This window comes from Natrix helvetica (genome assembly GCF_964273705.1).
Source record: "Natrix helvetica genome assembly, chromosome: Z".
Classification (NCBI taxonomy): Eukaryota; Metazoa; Chordata; class Lepidosauria; order Squamata; family Natricidae; genus Natrix; species Natrix helvetica.
In genome coordinates this window covers 120,908,465-120,933,215 of record NC_138554.1, presented here as the reverse complement: position 1 = coordinate 120,933,215, position 24,751 = coordinate 120,908,465, and the positions used below count along the sequence as shown (strand labels likewise).

At 41.6% G+C, this 24,751-nt stretch overlaps 1 protein-coding gene across 3 annotated transcripts in view; it reads right to left on the bottom strand.

Annotated features, from left to right (window-relative positions):
• Nucleotides 1–1,148: 1,148 nt before the first annotated feature.
• JCAD (junctional cadherin 5 associated) overlaps nt 1,149–24,751 on the bottom strand; it is a 46,995-nt gene continuing 23,392 nt past the window's right edge. For all 3 annotated transcript variants that reach the window (XM_081932207.1, XM_081932208.1, XM_081932206.1), the window contains exons 2-4: nt 13,016–13,336; nt 4,484–8,013; nt 1,149–2,989 (exon numbers count right to left, since the gene is read on the bottom strand). In XM_081932207.1, the coding sequence (XP_081788333.1) occupies nt 2,955–2,989; nt 4,484–8,013; nt 13,016–13,296 (3,846 nt within the window). In that variant the 5' untranslated portion in view covers nt 13,297–13,336 and the 3' untranslated portion in view covers nt 1,149–2,954. The remainder of the gene's footprint in view (nt 2,990–4,483; nt 8,014–13,015; nt 13,337–24,751) is intronic.

Here is a 24,751-nt window from a genome sequence, read left to right as displayed (position 1 = left end):
ATCATAAAAGCAAGCATTTTTAGTGGTTTTTACGAAGAATTGCTCCGTGATTACAATTGGTTGCTTCTCTGATCAACTGATTGTTCAAAAAGTTCATTTTGTAACTTATTTTCAGTAACTTGATTTACTTGGTTTTGGGCTACTTAAAACGAACAAGGAAACGTGTCTACTATTGTCCTTGTACAGATAGTTCTCAACTTATGATTTTAATTGAGCCCAGTAGTAATCATAAGTTGTTGCAGTCATAAATCAAGATATGCTTGTTGGTGGTAAATAATTTTTCAGATTTTTCACACTGGTGATTAAGTAAATGCGACAGTCACTAAGCAAACCCATTTGTTTGAAGGGGTGTCTTTTTGCAGGAAACTAGTCAAAGACTTAAGTCGCAATCACGCAACTGCAGAATGCCACAACCAGTTGTAAAGCTACCCCGGCTGACATGCATTCTTATGGCTGTGTGTGTGTGTGTGTGTGTGTGTGTGACAACTCTTTTCCACAGCCAGAGGTGTCATTATGTGAGGACCACCAATAATAACTTCCTTGTGAATGTTCTGTCCCCAGTAAATCATTAGATCAGTGTTTCCCAACATCAAACACTTTTAAGTGTGTGGGCTTCTGCTCCCAGAATTCTCTAGCCAGCATGCTGAAAAACAATGCATTGGCTGCAAGCTGATGTTTGTGAATATACCTTGTGTATATACCTAACACTTAGCACCTGAATGACAATGAATACTGTATCCATGTCAATTGTTTCCAAAGGATCAAAAATCAAAAATATCTAGGATATTTTTACTGAACAATCTTTTTTTTTAACCAGGTAAAATCTGGTTAGAAGCAAACAACTGGTATTTTGTAACTGCTGAAAATACAAAATAGAATTGGGAAGAAACCTAAGTAAGAAACTATACATTATTTTGCTTAATGTATAATAAATTTTAAATATTAGATAAGTTTCTAAGAGCAGAGGTTTTAAATAAGGGATTATAAAAAAAAAGCAAGCTATTTTGCCAAATAACAAAAAGTTCTTTGTGGGTTAATGTGTGTATATGTGCATATCTATTTCTGTGTGTAACTATTAATCTAAAATACTTAATAGGTGACATGGTTTTGATAGAATAACAAAAAAACACAAAACAAGCAGGCAGGAATGCTATTTCCAGAAGTATATTAGCAAATAAAAAGAATAACAGACAAATTAGATACATAAACATTGAGTAAATTAAACTGCTATTACTCCTGGAGAAATGAATAAGGTTTGCCCTATATCCAACTTAAAATATCTTTTTAAGTGACAAAAATAACTCTTTGTGTGCTTACAAGTATCCGTATAAACCTATACGGATTGGCATTAAACAAAATAGATATAAATACAGCATTCAAACATAAAGGCAGGGCAATTCTTTGAGTTTCTGTACCAAGATGGGTGCTTACAGATCAGGCTCAAGAGTTTCAAATAGAGGCACAAATCATAACATCATAAAAATGGCACTGAGCATCAATGACTGAAATTACGTATTCTTTTGTTGCTTATTGCTAGAGTTGCCATAAAGGCAAGTGAAAACAAGCGTTATTCCCTTGTTATTACATAGGGATGGTCTCAGATTTTCTCCAAGAATTAAATAGTGGCAAAGGACTCCTATTTCTATTGATGGGTACATTTGTAGTACAAGGCTTCAGTATTTGCAAATTTACAAACAAAATTTACATACTTAAGGATGCAAACATATTAAACTGATCTTTTTAATTTTTGGCAATTAACTTGGTGGAAAGTAATCAGTTGAACCAACACCAGCAACATCCTCATCTAAAAGGACCAATCCAAGCAATAAGAAAATTAAGCCCATCTAGGTTTAGGTACCTTATTCATAAGACTATTTATATACACATAAACAAATATTATAATACACAGCCTCGCAGCTGCAGAGAGGGGCTAATGTGGAATGTGTAGAAGATGAACAGATAAATTCTTCTTAAGTAGTTTCTTTGAAAAACTCACCTAAGAAGAGCGGGGGGGGGGGGGGAGACTTTACCAATGAAAGAATTGGTAAACTGCCTACATTATAGAAAATTACATCACATTTTGCAAAATGGTTGCTTGGATTAGAAAAGGATGTGTGCTGTAATAAACAAGCATGTTGGCTGGTGCATAGAATGTTGAACCCAAACTACAAAGAGAAAAAGGAAACAGAATAAACTACACAAGGCTGAGTGGCAGAACAGCAGCCAAAGTGGAGTCGATCCTGGTTTGACTCGATCATAGGTCAGAGGGCGGCAAAATGATCTGCCATATTTTGGGTTCACCGTCTCCAAAGTGTACATTTGCCTGCATTGTCTTGACATGCAAGGAGGAAGAAATTCCACTCAAAGCCGCTTCAGACCAAGTCCCAATTGATTTCACAGTTGGTCAGTGGGCATTCAGTCCTGCTGTCAGGCATCTCCTTGAACTGAAAAAGCAACAGTGGTTCTCTTTGCAATCCATTTTATGGCCAATGTTCAACAAGGCTGAGAGTTCAGAAGTTTGGATATTTAACTTAGAAATTCACATTCTTTCTTCAAAAATAATTTTCTTAATCTCTCCTGTTTACACTTTTTACAGAGAAATAAGCAACTCTTTCCCTGAGCCCCTCCCGAATTTTATTTACCATTCTGACTGAACACTATTCAATTCAGTTTAAAAATGGCCAATTCATGCCAAGTAGATGCATTAAATCCTAATGCTTTGAAAAACAGATGGTTCCAGATTAAGAGATCTTTGCATGCGTGCATATATACACACTCCCTCTCTTTTATGCAAGTTCCAGAAAGCATACATTCTCTTATTTTCCTCCTCTAGCAGGTAAAGTGTTTTACCAACACACTCTAAACATTGAGGCTTAAGGATATTTCCACATGGTGCCACTTAGCAAAATGCCTCACAAAGATTTGAAATCTCTTGAAATCCAGCTCTTTTTGTATCACACCCTTTCAACCCGGCTCGGATCATAGACCTCTGTAAAATAGGAAGCGAGCATGATTATTAATACTAACAATTCATAGCAATTATATCTATATAGGATCTTTATTATTTCTTATGCATCTATGTTCTCTTTGTATTAGAGAGCCATTGTGAGCATGAAAAAATAATAATTGCACAAAAAAATTATGCTAAAGCATTTTGTTGACAAAGTAAATATATGCTTTTATTTTACCACTAAGGAATGTCAACAAAGGAATATTAATTAAAGTTTGCCTGCTGATAAGGATAGCAGAATGGGAAAGTACTTAAAGGATCCAGAGAACTCTTAAAACACAACACAGTGTGTAAATAGACACAATATCTGCATCGTGGCTTTTCTGGAAACCAACTGTCTCATTCTAAAATTATAGCTACTTTTTATAGTTACCTTAGAAGTCATTCCTTAAAAATATAAATGTCTTTGTAACAGGATCATCATTGGGGGAAGAGAGAAAAACTCATCCCATATTTTAGATCACATATGATTATTCTTTACCTAACAGATTGTAAAGACGTAAGAAAATTAATTAAAGCACATGTCATTAAAGCATTCTGTTTGGAGCACACCTTTGAATCTTACTCTCAATCTCGCCTCCCTCATGTTACTGGAATCTCTCACCTTTGTTCAAACCCTAAATTGAATATCTGGCTAATACACAACAAAGTTTCTAAGGCATCCTCCCCAATTTGTTGTCTGCCAGGAATGTTAAGATTCCACCTCCCATCTTCTCTGTGGTGTTTAGTCATCTTGCTAGGAATGATGGAAGATCAGATTAAAGCAATTCTTATATTACTAAATAAATAAAAGAACTAAGCAAAATTAACTAATTCCCCTGCTCAAAAGTAATATGGAACCACTATTGGAATAAACAATATGAAATAAGCAATAATTAAAAAATAAAATTATATGGAACCATTTGGTTTTAAAAGAACCTTCAGCTTTTAGACATTTACACAAAGAGTCTGAAGGCAACTAACAATTCTACAAAAAATATGAAAACGGAGAATCTAGTTTATATGAGATCTCACATTCAGCATGTGGGGCAACTGTTTTTACTTTTAAATGAAGCCCCAGATGATCCAAACATTTCCTTCTCTCTATTTATTTCTGGAAAGCATGATGGGTGAACATTGCAGGCAAAACTGGAAGTTATTTGAGTTTAAAAACATAAGACTGAGCATGTGAAAAGGAAGATAGCAAATTCCTGCAGGATTACAGCATCTTCCACTCTAGGGTATTTATAATGGTGTATATCGGTAAAAAAAAATAAGCCCAAACCCAAAACAGCTGGTTTATCTGGTAGGGTACCTATTTAACTATTGACTATCTTCTATTTGCTTGCCAAAAATGAAATTGCAACTGCAGAATTCAGACCTGAGATTCAAACAGGAAATTACATTTTCTTTTTAAGACCCTTCTGGGAAAACATGTATGCATCTCCCAATAATGCACTCACCATACAAAACCTGGAGAAACTTGTATCTTACCTGAGCTAGGTAAATCCTTTCCACTTTTCTTTGTATTCCTATTGCTTACATGTTCATTTTCATTCAGTGAGATTATACGCTTGGAAACGCAACTGCCTTGGGACAGTTTGCGGGGAAATTCAGTGCAGGCAACGGCGGCATCATTTCCTTTTCCTTCTGCTTCTTTGTCTTCATCTCTATCCTCACCAGAGTCGGCATTCTTTATACTGAGACGTCTCATACGAGAAACTGAATCAACTTCTTTCATCCGCGCTATGCGATCCATGGCCGCTCGGCTTGCAGCAGAGGCCACTTTGCCTTGCCTGGTCAGAGTTACCTTTGAAGTACTTTTAGTTTTCCTTTCTACATTCGAAGGAAGCGATTTTCTTTCAGCAAGAAGAGGCACAGCAGATCCAAGAGGGTGAGCATGGCCTTCTTGGCATTTGCTAAGATCAGGACACTGCTGAAAACACTTGTTTTTACGTGTCAACTTTTCTTCACCACTACGCTGGTTCTTCACGAATCGCAAGGTGTCTTCTCCAATGAAAGTGCTTTTCGACCAGCCACTCTTTGGCTTTCCTTTGGAAACAGCCACATTTGTTTTCATTTCAGCCCTCGGTGTCTTTTTGTTTGACAATTCATTGCTCTGTGCCATGTTACCAGAGTCAGAGTCTTCATCGGGAAGAGTTTTGTTATTGGCTGTTAGGGATTCCACAGGTACCTCTATGCCCAGAATCCTAGATGCTCTTGCGTGAAGGGATTCATTTGATGGAATCTTCTTTGCAGAAACAGGAATGCTCGTTCCTTCATTGACATCCAAACCAACAGATCTCAAATTCGGCTCAGAGCGCCCTTGGTTCCTTCTTTTAAAACATAATGGTGGTACAGATACTGTTTTTGAAGGAGGGGTATTCCTGCCTGATGCCTTTTTCAGCTTATCAGAATCCTTATTCTTATGGTTTTGGGCACTTGTTTCCCTAGAATTAATGCTGTTGAATGGTTTAGAATTTTCACTGACCAAGTGACCTGAAACGTTTGATTTCATGGGAGGCAGACCAATAGCCTGCTTAATGACCTTTCTTGCATTATCCTGTCTTTGATTTAGACCAATGTTTTCCCCTTTTTCCTTAACCGATTTATCCATTTCTCTTGTCTCTGATCTAACATTCCTAAGGTCACTAAATACAGCTCTTGCATCTGAGATTTTAGAAGCATTTTCACTTGCAGGTGTACTTTTATTGGTTCCCTTTTTAAACACAGGAGTGACTGGTTTTACCTTTCTCACCTCTGCACTGCATCCATGGTCTTGGCTTATTTCATCCGTTCTATATGCTTTCTCCTCTGCCTTTTTCACTTTCTTCTCCTCTTCTGTCTCTTGCTTTCGCTCATTCTCTTTATCGTCTTCATTCCTTTCTTCTTGTTTTTGAATCTCCTTGTTGAAACTCTCCAGTTCACTTATTGCATCCCAAGGACGGCGGCTAACAGGCTTTAAGAGAAACTGCCCAAAGGCTTCTTTGATACTACAAGGCGATTTCCTTTCTTCTTTTTGGGCAAAACTGGGTTCATTTTTCCACACAGGAAGCCCCGTGGATGTAGTACATGACTCATTCTGGCCTGTTTTGGGCTTGACTACCATCTTAGGACACTCAGGTTTGCTGGGCTTGTTAAGCTGAGTTTTCCTAGGGGGAGGAATTGGTCTATCTTTCCTGTTATCAGTAGGTATTTTACTCGGTGCCGATTCTGTAGTAGGTGACCCGTATTTTAAGAAGTGGCCATTGGTCAATGTATTTGGCTTCTTCAGTTGTGATGCATGGAGATGATGCTGTGACCCATGGAGAGTCTGCCGAATTTTGGGGGGTTCTTCTCTGAAATTAGTTTGCGTTTCCTGGTCCTTATACCTATTGCATGGCAATGAACCAGAATACCCAAGCCCTTTGTGCTTTGGAGGCTGCTTGCTGCTGAGATCACGCATTTGTTTGAAAATCTGAAAATCTTGTTTCTCTGACACATTTGTATTTATCATGTTTCCCGTAAGGGCTTGGAGCTCCAAATCAGAAGAAGACGTACTTAGGAAACTCTGTTCTTTTAGATCTCTATAGATAAGAGGTTCATCCTTCTCACTGACACCCTGGGCTGCACTGTTATTCCTATCACAATTTGGCATTTTCTGTTCAGACTGAAGTGGGACAGATACCAAGCAAAACATGGTTTCATTTGTTTTTTTCTTTAAATGGTTTCTGCCCTGAATCTCAGTTCCAGGTTCAAAGGTTTTCACTTTTGTAAAAATCTCAGAGGAGTATTCTGTTGCACCTGGGCTTTGAGCAGATGGCCATGATTTGGGATATTCAAAGTTCGGATCGTTGCCTGTGTCATAAGAGCCTCTTTGGTTGGACAAGGCACAACTATCCTGATCTGCATTGGATTCCCCCAACCATCTGCTGCTACCGGGGACCTGGCTGCCTTTTACAGTAATGTTTATTGAGTCTGGTACATTGGCATCTGAATTATTGAACCCCTGATCCACAGCATTTCTATGGAAGACACTAGTTTTATTTGCATCTTCTGCTTGATCCTCCATCTGATGGTCAGCTGAATGTATTACTTTAATGTGCCGTATTCGAGGGTCATCGAAAGGAATATATTGAACAGAAGATAGATGTTTCTCCTGACAATTCAGCTGTTTTTTACTATACAAAACAGGCTCTTCACCTTCCATTTGTAGCTGATTAAATGAAGACTCGGAACGAATGCAAATATTTTGCTCCACAACTTGCATTTCCTTAACAAAGCACTCTTCATAGTCAGGCACTTCTTCTGGTATATGTTGATTGTTATTTTGCTGACCAGGAGATTTGTAAGATGGAGGAGGTATGTACAGCGGGGGTTCCAAAGTAGCATCTTTATCTGTTTCATCAACTTTGGTCACATAGAAAATAGTTTTGTGTTTTTGCTGTTCATCCTGTGGCTGATTGGTTTCCACAACTCCCCTACTCTGTTGATGAATTTCATATGAAGGAGGCTTCAGAGGTCTGCCATATTTGGGCCTAGTTGCTGGTTCAGAGAGTTTCACAGATTCCAACTCAGGCTTTACTTTATGCTGTTTACCACTGGCTACAGCAGGAATTTCAGCATAGTTAGAATAATCTGGTAAAAGAAATCTTGGGAAAGATTGGGATTTATTCTGAACGTGGGAAACCGCAATGTTTTGTCTTCCTGAATGCACATCTTGAAGTGGCCTTTCTTTTTTCTCTGTATCAGGCTCACGTTGCAGTGGTTGTTTCCATGCTTCTGCCTTTAAACCTTGCCTTCTGTAGTCACCAGCAGGTTTCATGGTCTCCTGTTTGTTACTCCTCACATTCTCTAATCCTTCTTCAGCCTCCCACTGACTTTCATTTTCATCTTCAAATGAGGGACGGGCTGCAGCCATTCCTCTTGTTTCATAGTCTACTCTGTCAGGATAATCAAGAGCACCGAAATCTTGGCACTGTCTTCTCCGTTGGTCAATATCCTTGGAGTGCGAAGACCTACTTAGCTGTGATTGGTCATAAAGCCTGCAAATGAAAGGAAGTACCAGTGAAGAGATTTTTGTAAATGTTTTCTTTTCTCCGGATCTAAGTTAGTAAAGAATCTGAACCAGCCACAATCATGAGACACAGAACTTATTTTCCTTCATATTTCTGAAAAACAGGACTTTTCACAACAAACCACAAAAGAGTTCAGAATGTAACTATATTTTGTAATCAACATGCATTAACAGATTAACAGAATTGGAAGGGATCTTGCAGGTCATCTAGTCCAACCCTCTGCCCAAGCAGGAGACCCTACATCTGCATCTACCTAGGATCGAACCGATGACAACCTCCTGATTGTGAGGCAAGAGCTCCACCTCTCTTTCTTCAGCATAATGTATACATGGTAGGAAACTGCTGTGTTACACTCTACCCACATAGACTGCCTCCGCCCCCCACCCCTGATATAGCTTCTTAAAATTAACAAGAGTTACAGTTGTGAACCCGGAACAGATTTTAAAACACACATTATTTTTTAACCATACACGTTCTTCTTTTCAGGACAGCCTACCATTCAGTAAACTTTATGCTCTTTTGCAATCCTAAAATATCAATTGGCGACATGCATCCATGTCCAATTTTTAAGTTGTGGCAAACTGAAGGTGCACAATAAAAAAAGAAGTCAGAATACTTTAGCAAAAATGGGGATGCATGAGAAGGTATACATCTGTGGTATGTCAAAATGGGGCTAGAACCTGTGCAGTTATATTCTGTGAATTATGACAGAATTCAGTATTTTCAGTGTATGCAGTTAAATACTTTAGTCTTTGTTCATGAACCTGACCTTCTAATGACCCCTGGGGAAAAAGTTTTTCCTCAGTTTATTGATATCTGTAACAGGAGTTTAAGGCAATGCAAGAAATCAACAGAACTAAAATCTCAGATACCATGGAATAAATTTTGTATAAACTAGAAGAGAATTCTTCCTCTCACTTTGGAGTATATGCTGGCAAGCAAGATAATATTGCATATTTATCTAGAAGGAAGATGTTAATTTAAAATATTAAATTTAAGACAATTTTACCTCTAAAAACAAAAACAAGCAATAAAGAAATCAACCAACAAACCCACCCTTCTCTTCCACATGTTATCTTCCTAGCATTGCCAATAAAATCAGTGTTGGAGATATTGTGTGTGAATGTGTATCACAAGTCATACTTTACAAAAAAGAAAAAGAAAATGTGAAACAGCCAGGAAACTGTGTGTGTACCTCAGTATATAATACAAATACCGGTCCCCCACTGTCCATGTATCAAACTCTCTTTTTTTTTACATACAACACAATCATCCTTCAAGCAGAAACAAAGGATTAAATTTACCAGGGAAACATCTACATTTAAAAAAAAATTAGCCAAACATTTCAGCATGGTGGTTTATATTTCCATCCATTTTCAACAGCTGCCCTCCCAATTTACTGCTTTCTTCAATCACTCATGTGTTTCTTCAATCACTCATGCACAGGTACAGTATAGGTGATACCTTGCTCAGTAGTAGTAACTGTGAAAGGGATCTTGGAGTCCTAGTGGACAACCATTTAAATATGAGCCAGCAGTGTGCAGCAGCTGCCAAAAAAGCCAACACAGTCCTAGGCTGCATCAACAGAGGGATAGAATCAAGATCATGTGAAGTGTTAATACCACTTTATAATGCCTTGGTAAGGCCACACTTGGAATACTGCATTCAGTTTTGGTCGCCACGATGTAAAAAAGATGTGGAGACTCTAGAAAGAGTGCAGAGAAGAGCAACAAAGATGATTAGGGGACTGGAGACTAAAACATATGAAGAACGGTTGCAGGAACTGGGTATGTCTAGCTTAAGAGCAAGAAGGACGAGGGGAGACATGATAGCAGTGTTCCAATATCTCAAGGGTTGCCACAAAGAAGAGGGAGTTAAACTATTCTCCAAGGCACCTGAGGGTAGAACAAGAAGCAATGGGTGGAAACTAATCAAGGAGAGAAGCAACTTAGAACTGAGGAGAAATTTCCTGACAGTGAGGGCAATTAATCAGTGGAACAGCTTGCCTCCAGAAGTTGTGAATGCCCCAACACTGGAAGTCTTTAAGAAGATGTTGGATAGCTATTTGTCTGAAACGGTATAGGGTTTCCTGCCTAGGCAGGGGGTTGGACTAGAAGTCCTCCAAGGTCCCTTCCAACTCTACTATTGTATTGTATTGTATTGTATTGGTTGAATCACGCATTCAATAATTCCCTCAGACAAAATATACATTACACATTCAAGCAAGTTCTCTGCAAATGTCTTATAACAATTTAAAATGAGCTTTTTCTTAAAAACTGTAGCTACCATTTCTAAATTGGGTCAATTTTGCATGAAATATTTTTTCACATTTAACTCCCCCCCCCCAAAAAAAAATTGCAGTGAAAGCAAGCAGAGATTGTATTTTCTGCTTTAGTCTTTTAAAACAAATATGAGCCACAACTTAGTTATTAGTTAAGTAGCTACAACAGAACAATCACATATTTCTCCAAATGGGCAATCTTTCGTGTGTAGGTTGTTACAATTGAAAAGTGCACTTATATCTAGCTGCAGGCAAGCACGAAGTTAAAGCAGCACATTGTATAAAGTGATGAAAAGGCCACTGGCTTAAACAGGACCTCCAGAAGTGGCTCAAATTTGCGCTAGTGAAATTCAGTTTGTGATTTCCTGCTTTTAATAACATCATGTAGATTTCTATATTAATACATCTCTGGAGCATTTTTTGTTTTCTTCTCCTAAGTCAACTTTACTTTTTACATTTCCAAAACAGCCCCCTCCCTCCCCCCAATAAACCTACTAAATTTAACTGATAAGTCACACACAGATTACAAATATTATAAATTGACAAATTAAATGATTTGGAAATTAGCTGCAATGTTGGCTCCCGATTCTTGTTTATTGCATTACTAATTATCTTGCTTTCTGGTAATACAAGTCTCCCAGTCATTTGATCCATCTAGGAAAAGATTTGGCCAGAGTTGCCAAGATGTAATAAAACTGCTGAGGTTTAACTGGTGTATTTTTTTTAAATATAATTGTATTTAGCCTCTCTTTCTGAAGTTACATTACAATTCTCTGTTTTCTATAATGTATCCTGTCTAATCATCAAAAGCATAAATTATGAATCTATTACCCATTTTTAACATAAAAGTCATAACAGGTTTTTAGTTACAATAAAAAAGATCAGAGTTCAGTTTCTGATATCATAGAAAAAAGCCTTTTTCCTATAAAAGGATTTTGGCATCAAATATGGTACATTTATCCTGCTATCTTTTATTGATTCATGCTCAAGGTAGATGATTAAAAAATAGAAATAGTCTAAAATTTAGACGTAAAAGCATATAACAAGATTAGAGCTTCTTTAACACCTCAATTTAGGAACCAGTCACAACTTGATTTTGTATTATTTATTTTACATGTTAACAACCTTTTTTTTTTTTTGCTTCTTTCTAGAAATTTAAGACCATCCTAATTCACAAAGAAAGGATTTGTTCCTTGACTTCATGGAGGAGTTGTGGTCCTGTAAATCCTGAAGCTAAAATAAAATGGTACTGAGATAATTATATGGAAGCCCTGATAATTGAGGTAGTCCTTGTTTAGCAACCACAATTGGGACCAGCCACTAAGTTAGGAATGACCATGAACAGGCTTTCCTTTTCTATACCCTTTGAAATGCTCATTCCAGTTCTGCAATAACTAACAAGGAATTAACGTTTCACAGTACTACACAAACAGCCTGGCATATTCCTCATTGTGTGCCTGCTTACTCTCTTGTAATCCTTTTCTCTGCAACTGCTCCATTCTGGAGTGAGGCAGAGAAAACAGTCAGGCATAGAAGAAATTGTTTAAAGAGATCACCTTTTTCGACAATCTCTAAATAGGGAAGAAAAATATGAGTTAGGCACAGGACTCTAATGGCAAAGGTGTGACTCAGAGACAGATGCTGTGAAAGTCATAACTGCATGCCTTGGGTTGCAAAGTTATTTTTTCAGCACCATCATAACTTTGAATGCACAAGGCAGTTTGTGATTCTGTAATCAGAAGAAAGTATAGGTAGACCTCACTTACTATTGCCTTCTGCAGAGACCATTCAAAGCTTTCACAGTCCTGAAAAAATAATTTTGCAACTGAGGCAAGAACACTCACCAATTCCGAGAAGCTATTTGGGAAATTCTTGAGGCCTATTTTATATATTTTTTCTTTTTCATATTTTAATTAAATATTTTGGCTATACACAGAGCAAAATGGAGAGGACATACTGAATTTTTTTTAAAGGCTGCAAGGTAAAGGTTCCCCTTGCACATATGTGCTACTCATTCCTGACTCTAGCGGGCGGTGCTCATCTCTGTTTCAAAGCCGAAGAGCCCAGCACTGTCGGAAGACATCTCCATAGTCATGTGGCCAGCATGACTAAACACCGAAGGTGCACAGAATGCTGTTACCTTCCCACCAAAGATGGTTCCCATTTTTCTACTTGCATTTTTACATGCTTTCGAACTGCTAGGTTGGCAGAAGTTGGGACAAGTAATGGGAGCTCATTCCGTTATCCGGCGCTGGGGATTCGAACCGCCAAATTGCCGACTTTTCTGATCGACAAGTTTAGTGTCTTAGCCACTGAGCCACCATGTCCCGCCAAAGGCTGCAAACGGTGGCCCAAATAGAATTACAAACATAACAGTTAAAATACTGCAAAGCTGGTTGTGTTTTTCTTCAGAATTTCTTGAAGGTATCTGGAGAACCGTCCAAGTCCAAATACATTCAAAAACATAACAGTACTTATTAACCTTGCCTAAATTATTAGTATTAAAGAGGTAGGGACCCAGATCACCTGGCCACACTTTTTCTCACTGTGACAAATGTAGTGCGTTCAACCTCTGTTGAAGTACACGTGACTTCCTCCTAGGATGCTTTCAACACAATTAGGTCTCCTGGTGCCTGCTCTTTAACATTGTTTGACAAACAGCTGAGCAAATTAAAAAAAAATACTCACCCTCCTTGCACATTGCCTGGACCTGAGAAATTTTCATAGTTGGTGTTCCTCGGCCTTCCTCGGACGACGCTATTACTCTCGTCGTCATTTTGGTATCTTCTTGCTTTACTGGTCTTGGGTATGGCTCCAGGATGGGTTGGTAAACCATTCCGGGGTGCCTGACCAGATCGCCTACCGGGATCTTCATGCTGATCTCCATTACCTGGATCTTCAGATGAATTGGTAGGACTTTTAGATTGCTTGTATCCATGAGAAATCAGGAGGTCTTCTACGCTGAACATACTGCCGTAGTTTTATTTATCTCAGTATCTCAGTTCGTCACTGAAAAAGAAGGCAAATAATTTCATGAGTAAGTAGTAGAGTATCCTTGAGATACGACCAGTCACTTAACAGCTGTTTAAAGTTATGAACTCTCCCCCCCCCCAAAAAAAGCTTCATACACCCGTTTCAAGTTTATGGCAGCTGCAGTGCCCTTGCAATCATTTGCCCTTACAACCATAGGGCCATTGCAGCATCCTCCCCATCCAAGCTGCGGTGGTGCAGTGGTTAGAGTGCAGTACTGCCGGCTACTTCTGCTGATCATTGGTTGCCAGCAGTCTGGCAGATTGAATCTCACCAGGCTCAGCCTTGCATCCTTCTGAGGTGGGTAAAATGAGGACCCAGGTTGTTTGGGGGGGGGGCAATATTCTGACTCTGTAAACCACTTAGAGAGGGTTGTAAAGCACTGTGAAGTGGTGTATAAGTCTAAGTGCTATTGCTATCTCTCTATTTTCCCGTTCCCATCCTGCCCTGATGAGTACCCCCCCCCCACAGACCTCCCCATTGCCTCCAAGATACAGCCACCATTTCTAGGGCACTGATGGTTTCTTGCAGAAATGGCTGGTGTTTTCAGAGTTTTCTGCCCCGATCACATGGCTATTGAGAGACTGCAAACCTTTCCAAGATTTTTTCTACTTGCCTTTAGACCAGGGGTGTCCAAACTTGGGAACTTTAAGACTTGTGGACTTCAACTCCCAGAATTCCCCAGGAGTTGAAGTCCACAAGTCTTAAAGTTCCCAAGTTTGGACACCCCTGCTTTAGACCATCCATCCATCCATCTATCCATCCATGGCAAGGGTGGTTTCTGCTGGCATTACTGCCGGTTTGGTGCGTGCATAACTTTGCCTGTGCACGCACGCACGCACGCACACACACACACACGCACTCTCTCTCTCTCTCTCTCTCTCTCTCTCATATAGAGAGATATAATTATTTTCTGCATGGCCATTTGGTGCATGTTTGCAATGCTTTTTTTTTCTTTAGAGCTGAGTTTTTTAATCAGCTGCTCAAGGCAAACAACCTGCAGAAAGGTTTTCTTCGCTTCCTTCCTTCCTTTGCTCTGTCCTCAGCTTAGCAGTCACTCATCAAGGTAAGTAACTTACAGATTTTGTCACCCTCTTTCCGGGCATGCAGTAAATGTCCGGTTGAAAAAGAATCAGGACTGCAAGCAGAGATGGAGAGTTTAGGGTTTTTTTTTGGGGGGGGGGGGAGTCCTTTTGTTGTTATTTAATTGAAGAAATTGAGGTTTCTGGGCAGGGGTGGGTTTCTGCCGGCATTATTGCCAGTTTGGTGCGTGCACGATTTTGCATGTGCACACATGCTTGCTTCGCTCGCACATGCGCAGTTCCCTATAAATAGGTGTGCACATGCACAGAGCATTTAAAAAGGTCAAAAAAGATGTCGCAGCGACCGGGCAACTGGTTCGGGGGCGTGGCAAGCATGCCGTCCCTACCAGTTCAGAGACCCAGCCGCCATTTCCACTACTGCTTCCAACGAACCGGTGCGAACCGGTAGGAACCCACCTCTGTTTCTGGGGGAAGGGGGAAAGGGGAAGGTCAAGCAAGGAAAAAGGTTTTGGGAAGCTGCTGCCTTTACATACAGCTGGCTGACTTCCCCAAAGCCCAGCAAGAGCCAGAAGTCTGCAGCCTACTGACAGCCAGCCGGATGTAGGTTGCTAATTTTTCTACTACTGGTTCACTTGTGGACATGCATAGAAGCATCTGGGCGGGTGGGTGGAGCCTCCCACCACCGCTACTACTGGTTCGCCTGATCTGGACTGAGCCGGGAGCAACCCACCTCTGCAGCCAGCTGATTGGGGCAGAGGCCCAGCCCACAAGCATGGCTTCATCATCGGCCAAGCCCAGAGATTGTTTGGAAGTCTCTCTGGCATGAGAACATATCTCTAGGCCAGTGATGGCAAACCTTTTAGACACCAAGTGCCCAAACTGTGTGCGTGCGCATGCCCAAACTAAAAGGTGCACGCACACATGCACGAACATGCATGCATGGACATGTGCGCAGATGCGTAGCTGAGACCCGAAGAACTGGGCATCCCAACACCAGCAGTGCAGCAAGAGGCAAAATATTTTTTTTTCCGTGAGCTTCTGTTTTGTCGTTTGCAGGGAAACGGAAGCTCACCAAAGAAACAGCAACGGCCAGCAGAGGGCTCTGTGTTGCCACGTCTGGTACATGTGCCATAGGTTCACCATCGCGTATGTAGGCCCTAAGCTAGCAGGGCTCTTCCTCCCTGCTGGGCTGCTTTTTGCTGCTTGCTGCCTCCTTTAAGGTTCCAGCTGGGTGACAGGCCTCCCAGGAACTCCCCCACCCATGAAGCCACCTCATACTCCTCTTAACCTGCATGTTCATTTTAATAGGGGCAGGACAGAGGTGGGAGGGGTACGTGCTAGCATGTGGTCTTCAGGAAGACACAGTTTTCCATTCTTTAAAAATAACTTGCATCTACTTAGGAGTCCCAATACTCAAACTCTGTTCCTCTAGTGAAGGTGTTTTGAAAATTGTGCAATGTCTGGTCTGTCTTTTATCCACACACGGAAAAGATCAGGGTTGGAAAACCTTTTCGGCACCGAAATGGGAGCATGCACGTCCGGGGGGGGGGGGGGGGAATGTTCTAGAAATAGGAAAAGTAGCTCCCTGGTCCGCATGCGCACCCTGGGAAGTGGAGCTTCTGGTTTCTGGCAGGCATGCATGCACGAAGACAACCTGAATGGTGCACATGCATGTACCAGAAATCAGAAGCTCAGCTTCCCGGCGCATGCATGCATGCTGGGGAGCTGCTTTTCTGGTTTCCAGCACTCTTGAATGTGCGACCAGCTGGCCAGCACATGCTGGAATCCGGAAGAACAACGGGCAATGGCTGGCGTGCCCGGAAAGATGCCTCTGCGTGCCATAGGTTCGCCATTACAGAGCTAGGCTTAAATTCCCAAGCAGAGCCAGAACTAGTACAGAACACAGTCAATTTCAAATAATGGTGTCGGGGGATGGTCACATTTTAAACAGATGTGAAAATCCAGGATAGAGATTATTTTTCCATCCTGAATTATTTTTCAACCATGAACACCTGGAACTGGGCAAGGACTCTGCACAAAGGGAGTGTGGGACAGCTGGTTACTAGAACAATTCAATCTCAAAATAGAAGATCCATATGGCAACCCGTGAAACAGCCACATGGCCGATGGGTCACAGGTGCAAGGAAGAGCTGCGCTTTTCCTGGTGCTACATAAACTCCAGGTACTAGTGGAGCGTACAGCATCCATTTCCTGGCTAACAACACACCCATTTCTGAGCAAAAAATAGTACACAACGCTGTCTTGGCTGCTTCCTTTTTTAAAGTGGATTTGTCTGTGGAAGTGAATAGACAAAAGTGCAATGTAAGCAAAACAGTGCCCAAGCTTTTCCTTCAAGAAACATAGCCTTCCTTTTTCCCTAGCCAAGAAATGTGTAAAGCATCCTTAGTTGACTTGGGTACCACAAAATCAAATGGATTTGCTGGCTGGAGATGATGAATACGTGTTAATTCAACCCAGAAGACATGAAGCTGGGAAAGGCTGATAAATGCAAAAAAAATTTTGAAGGCACAAAAGTTCCAAGGAAATTTTTATACTATAAGGACAGAGGTGGTGGGGAGACACCTTCATTTCAAAGTGATCATATACTTCTTATAAAATAAGACTTCAGGGGGAAAAAATGGTTACAACATCTGAAAGGACCAAACACAAGCCAATATTGCAGTGAAACCAAAACTAATTAAAGGGCTAGCATACTGTAGCTGCCCACTTGTTTAGTCTCTGCATTCCTGTACTGCTCAATTGCCCAAATTCTTTCTCCACTGCATAAAAGCCAAAGTTAGAAAAAACACAAGTATAATAAAACAATGCAAAACAGGTTATTTATTTTTCTAGGTTCCCTATTCAGTCTGTAGATTTAAAAACAACCTGGGGAAAAAATGGGGAATAACAATTGGTTATTGATAGTTGTAAACAATTGGCAAACCTATGGCACATGAGCCAAAAGTGGCACACAGAGGCATCTCTCTGGGCATGGCAGCCGTTGCCTGCACCAACCAGCTGGTCTTCTTGCACGTGGGAACCCTGGAAACCGGAAAAGCAGCTCCTCGGCACGCATGCGCATGCTGTGAAGCAGAGCTTTTGGTTTCCAGCATGCACATGTGTGCCAGCCACCCGGTCTTCAGGAAGACACACATTTTTCATTCTTTTTTAAAAAAAAACTTGCATCAACCTAGGCGTCCCAATACTCAAACTCTGTTCTTCTAGTGAAGGCGCTTTGAAAATTGTGCAGTGTCTGGTCTGTCTTTTATCCACAGAGGGAAAGGTCTATACCAGTGTTGGTGAACCTTTTCAGCACTGAGTGCTGAAATGGGAGTGTGCCAAGGGTGGGTTCCTGCCAGTTGTAACCCCTTCTATAGAAGAGGTTCCACAAAGCTACAGTGCCGTTTAGAATTGGTTCCAGTTCCCTCCCCTGCCTGTCCGCACATCATCAAGATAAAGAGCGAGAGGAGGAATTCTGGGAGTTGAAGTCCACAAGTCTTAAAGCTGTCAAGTGTGAACACCCCTAGGGGTTTTTTCCCTAAATGGTTAGGGGTGCAAGGGTCTTGTAACTTGACAGCTTTAAGACTTACGTGCTTCAAATGCCAGAGTTTCTGAGCCAACATTTTGATTGCTAAGCAAGAGTGTTGTTAAGTGAGTTTCACCACATTTTACAAGTTGGCTCTTATTTATATTCTATAGCAGTGATGGTGAACCTATGGCATGCGTGCCACAGGTGGCACGCGGAGCCGTTTGTCAGGGCACACGAGGCGCTGCCCTGTCACCAGTCACAGGACTGCCAAGCCTCTCCCACCCGGTCACATGGCCGGCAAGCCACTCCCACAAAGCAGGTCACACCTACAGAAGAGGTTCTAAAAATTTTGAAACCCACCAACTGGGGTGTGCCTGTGTGTACAGGGAAATGGTGGAAACCGGAAAAGCAGGTCCCCATCCCACATGCAGACACCGGGAAGCGAAGCTTCTGGTTTCTTGTGTCTTCCAATTTCTAGCATGCATGTGTGCACAAAGGCCCCCTGGCCAGTGTGTGTACATGCACCAGAAACCAGAAGCTCAGGGAGAGCTGCTCTTCCTGTTTCCAGCACTCCTGCATGCACGAAGACCAGCTGGCTGGCGCGCATGCACATGCTGGAATCCGGAAGAATGGGCGATGGCTGGCATGCCCTCTGTGTGCCACTTCCAGCAGACGTGCCATAGGTTCACCATCACAGGTCTAAACCAACTGTTTACAAGTATCTATAACCAATTGTTATTCTCAATTTTTTCCAGTGTGTGCATGCATGTCAGTCAGCTGGTTTTCACGCACACATGCATGCCAGAAACTGGAAAACAAGTTGGCTGGTGCACATGTGCATGCTGGAAACATGCTTCCCGGCATGTGCATGTGCGCCAGAGAGTTAATTTTCCAGTTTCCATTGCTCCCGTGTGCACGCAAGTGCTCCCATTTCGGCACTCGGTACTGAAAAGGTTCACCAACACTGGTATAGAACTTTCCCTCTGTAGATAAAAGACAGACCAGACGCTTCACAATTTTTAAAACACCTTCAGTAGAAGAGCAGAGTTTGAGTATTGGAACTCCTAATTTGATGCAAGCTTTTTTTTTAAGAATGGAAAACTGTGTGTCTTCCTGGAGTAGCTTTGTTTTGTTTGCCAATGAGGTCACAGATTTCAGAGATTTCACTTCCTCAGGATGCTGGCTATCTTCCCAGAGTTTCTGATTTGTGAGGGTTCAGCAAGAGCAGTTATGAAAAACTAAGACTCTTTTGGGCAACCTGTATCTGCACTGGTCATAATCTCTTAAGGATGCTTGACCCTTGCAGTAGAGAGAAAAAGCAGCAAGACCACTTCTCTCTTAACAGATCTTGTCTTCCGTCTTTCTCAGGACATAGCAACAGCTATTCACCGAACTGAGACAGAATGACACAGACAAAAACTTTTGAGATTTCTTCAGAGGAGCCAAACATAGAACCTCTTAAGCCAGGGGTGTCCAAACTTGGGAACTTTAAGACTTGTGGACTTCTGGGAGTTGGGAATCTGGGAGTTGGAGTCCACAAGTCTTAAACTTCCCAAGTTTGGACACCCCTGGCTTAAGCAGTAAGCCACTCTGATTTTTCAGCTCATATTTCCCTCCCCATGTGAATATCTTCACAACTCTTTCAGTTCAAGGATGATCCTACTCAGAATAATTACAAGCTCCAGGCCACCTCTCTGTGTGCTCTAAATCCTCTCCCATGCTTCCACTTCTTCCCTCCCATTAGAGTTGTAATTGGCTTGAAAGCACATTCTCCTTGACCCTTCCTGCTTATCTTCATAAAAATCTCAGCATCCTGTTTTTTTTTAAAGGCTGACAAGTACAGACACTTTCAATCTCCCTTCCAGCTGCAATTAAAGATTTTTTTAAAAAAGAAAATTATCTAGTCCAACTATACCAAACTTAAAAGTTCAAAAAATAAGACGTTATCAGTGCCTATGTAGATATTTTCATTTTTAATGATGTTGACTGTTGGAGGACTGCATTGAAATAAGGCAACAAGCCAAGTTTGTTCTCATACGTACAAAATGAGGGAAGGGGGAAAGGAAGGAATCCTAGCGCAGTATTCGCTGGCATTCCCTACGGGAGTTGTTGCAGACTTCTTGAGTACTTGGCATGGCAGGGTGTGAGTTTCCTCAAAGCACATTCCTCTTTTCATAGGTTTTCAACAGCACATAAAAACAAATGTTAATCAGAACCCCTCAATATGAATGTACCAAAGTGGCTGCTCTGTTCTTTCATATCAAACTATTGCCTATTTTCTCTAAACATTAACAGGTTTGGGAGACACATCAGAGGGACTGAAGTGAAAAGCATAACGGATTTGGTAAAGAAAGCAATTAAAATAAAATAAAACTCAAAAGCGATGGTATCTATCTTGAGCCATGGTGTAAAGGAGAATTTAATCACTTCTGCTGTTACTTACCCTTAACCTACTCATAGCATATGGAGCGGGAAACTCTTAGCAGAATTTACTAAACAAGAATGCTGCCAAATGAATTTCTCAGGATATAATATTAAACACAGTTCAAATTCAGTGCTTGAGAAAGCCTGTTTTAAAAAGCACTGAAAATTAGCACCAAATTTGCCAGGAAGATATTTGATGTGAGACATAATTAGTTTAATTGATTTGGGACTCACATTTTAGATTCAGACCCTCAAAATAACTTCTATAAAGCTATCTGGAGGGATGCGGTGGCTCAGTGGCTAAGATGCCGAGCTTGTCGATCAGAAAGCTAGGCAGTTTGGTGATTCAAATCCCTAGTGCAGCATAATGGAGTGAGCTCCTGTTTCTTGTCCCAGGTTCTGTCAACCTAGCTGTTCAAAAGCATGTAAAAGTGCAAGTAGAAAAAATAGGAACCACCTTTGGTGGGAAGGTAACAGCGTTCTGTGCACCTTTGATGTTGAGTCATGCCAGCCACATGATCACGGAGACGTCTTCGGACAATGCTGGCTCTTTGGCTTTGAGACAGAGATAAGCACCATCCCCTAGAGTTGGGAACGACTAGCACATATGTGCGAGGGGAACCCTTACCTTATAAAGCTGCCTTCTAAAAACTTCCTAGTTGTGTCGGAGGTAAACTCCTATAGCTGCTCATCAGTTGCTGACTAAACTGTGTTAAACTTATATCTGACTTGTATCTGAAAACTAGTAAATGGGAATTCAAACTGCTAAGTTATCTCTAGTTAATACCAGTCACAAACTAGATTATTGGGGAGTTGCAAGATAAGCTTCAAGAATAAAAGGACACATGGCTTTGGCAAAATAGAATGACTGACCATTCTACTTACTATTTCATTGATCAATTATTTGGTTTGGGTTTAAGCGAATAGGGCACAGGTCCTCAAACTTGGCAACGTTAAGACTTGTGGACTTCAACTTCTGGAAGACTATGCTGGCTGGAGAATTCTGGAAGTTGAAGTCCACAAGTCTTAAAGTTGCCAAGTTTGAATATCTCTGGAATAGGGATACAAGCCTGGTGTCTTTCAAAATCTTGGCATTTGGCCATTGACTGGCTTGAAATGTTCTTCCTGCTGGGCAGAGATTAGACAATGGACACTGGTGGGACAGTATTCCCAGTATAATCTCTGCGCACGTGCTCACTTGCCCATTTCATTACAGCCAAGTCCCAAAATGTTTTCACGGATATTATTTTCAAGCTGGGAGGGGAAGGCATCATTTTGCCACCTGTGGCATCCCAGCTCTTGAATGCTTGCTCTGTATCCCAATCAGCTGCCCAAATTCAAAGGTGAAAAAGGAGGTTATTACAGTATGCGTTGGTTACTCTCGTCTCAAGGCTACACAATTATCTTTATTGCCTACAGCAGTAGAAGTAACGCCCTTCTCTTTTAAGGGATAAGTGTACTGGGATTCAAATAATTTAATTATTACTCTGCCCTAATGATTTCTTCCAACAACCAGTTCACCAAATTGCTCAGAAACGTAACAACTGATTCTCCCGAAGGAAGGCATCAACTTTTGCAAGATTATATGGCAATTACAACAGTTTATTCCAAACTGCCTTCACCTGTGTGTGAAGACTCACCAAGATCACTTCTGCCAACACTGAGAAGGCAAACCAGTATATGTAAACTAAAGAGCAAAGAATCTCATTTCTGCTAACACTGATGATGTCACCTAGTTGGGTAATAAAACATCTGCAAGAAAGCAACTAAAACTTAAGAATATACCAAGGAATCCACAATAAGCAATATCCCAATCAAGGAATTACCAATGCAGACAAACAAGCTAATAAACCTCAAAGCCTCATCTAGGTACCACTAAGCCCACTGCTATCAACATGGATACAGCAAGACATTAGAAGATGAGAGCAAACTCCTTTCCCTACTGTCATTGATGATGTTATCTAGTTGGGTAATACAACGTCTGCAAGAAAGCAACTAAAACTTAAGAATACAATACAATACAATAGTAGAGTTGGAAGGGACCCTGGAGGTCTTCTAGTCCAACCCCCTGCCTAGGCAGGAAACCCTATACCGTTTCAGACAAAGAATATACCAAGGAATCCACAATAAACAATATCCCAATCAAGGAATTACCAATGCAGACAAACATGCTAACAAACCACATATCATAATCAAGGTACCACTAAGCCCACTGCTATCAACACTAATAGAGCAAGACACTGAAGCCTAAGAGCAAACCCCAATCCCTGCTAGCATTGATGTCATTAGTGATGCTGTTACCTAGTTGGGTAATGAAACATCTGCAAGAAACCAGGCAAGCTCAGAGAGCACCAAGGACTGCCAACAGAGACAAACAAGCTAGCAATAGTGCCATGATGGCAAACCTATGGCACGCATGCCAGAAGTGGCACACAGAGCCCTCTCTGCGGGCACATGTGCTGTTGCCAACTGCTCTTCCAGTTTCTGGTGCATGCATGCATACTGGCCAGCTGATTTTCGCATGCACCAGAGTGTTGGAAACCCAAAGACCAGCTGACCGCTGCACATGCGCACGCTGGAAATCCGCGTGCCAGCTAGCTGGCACGCATATATATCCCAGCCAGCTTGTCCTCAGGCTTCCCACGCTCCGATGTGCACACATGCATTCCGGTTTGGGCACTTTGTGCTGAAAAGGTTCGTCATCACTGCCACAGCCTAATCAAGGAACCATCAGGACTACTCTCACCAAAACACTTGTAGGGCAAGCCACTGGTATATAAATGTAAGATCAAAGGCCAAACCCTACTATCAACCAGATTGTTAATGCAAGCAAGTTCAGAATGCACCTAGAAATCCACAGCAAACAATATCCCAATCGAAGAATTATTAATGCATCAATGTTGGGTTGCAGGCGGCACGCCCCAGTAAGGGCGTACCGGAGCCTGCCCGGAGCACCAGATACCGTTCCGGTACGATGCTCCAGACGGCCCACCCGAGCTCCTTACCTGTCTTTTAAAGCTTCCTCGGTTCTGCGCACGCACATAGCACATACAGCTCCTGCAAAACGTTCCGCTGAGCAGCTGGAGCGTTGCGGAAGCTCATGGAGGCAGTAAGACGCATGTGCGCACTGCATGCGCCCATGTGGATGCTGCCAGGCCCGTTCCAACCCTATTGGTTGGAACGGGATCCAGAACCCACCACTGTAGTGCATACAATAACAATAAACCAGTCTAATTAAGGAACCATAAGACCACTGCTATGAAAAGCAATAGAGCAAGCCACTAAAGAATAAGAGCAAACCCTAATCCCTAATAGCTGTGATGATGTTAGCTAGTTTGGTTATGAAATGCCTGCAAGAAAGCCACGAAGCTCAAGAGAGCAAAAAGACCTCACAAGTAAACAATATACAAGTAAACAATATACAAGCAAAATGCAGACAAATAAGCTAACATTAAACCACAACCTAAGCACAGAGCCAGCAAGACCACTTATGCCAACACTTAGAGGGCACTGATACCAACACTGATATAGTAAGCCACTAGATACAGTGCCACTCTACTGGCACTGATGATGTCATCTAGTTGGGTAATGAAACGTCTGCAAGAAAACAACCAAGCTCAGAGAGCACCAAGGACTGCCAATGCACACAAACAAGCTAATAGTAAACCATAGCAAACCTATGCATGCATGCCAGAGATAGCATGCAAAGCTCTCTTTGTGGGCACAAGGGGGGTGTTGCCAGCTGCTCTTCCGGTTTCCGGTGCATGCAGGTGCACTGGGCAGCCAGTCTTTGCAAATGCTGGAGTGCCGGAAACTTGAAGACCAGCTGCCCAGTGCGCATGTGTGTGCCAAAAACCTGAATACCAGCTAGCCGGCACGGGCATGCGACCTGGCCAGCTGGTCTTCAGATTTCTGGAATTCCAGTGCCAACACACGTGTTCTAGTTTCGGCACTTGGTGCCGAAATATTTCACCATTAGTAGATAAAGAATAAAATCCTCTCCCTGCTAGCACTGATGATGTCACCTAATTTGGCGATGAAACCTCTGAAAGCAACCAAGCTCAGAGCAAAAATAGCCACCGAGCAGCCAAACAAACGAACAATAAACCACAACTCAAAAAAGGAGCAACAAGCCCCGTTCTTCCAACAGCAGCGAGAGAGCAATCCATTAGATAAAAATAAGAGCAAAGCCTCCTCCCTACTAGCCATGAAGATAATTCCTAGTTTGAATAATGAAACACCTGCAAGTAAACTACCAAGGTCAGAGAGCACTAAGGGCCGCAGAAAAAACAGTATGACAAGGAACTTACCAGTACAGACTAACAATAAACCACAGTTTGCATGGACATTGCATGTTCACCATGAACTATACATGGACATTGCCACATGGGGGATACA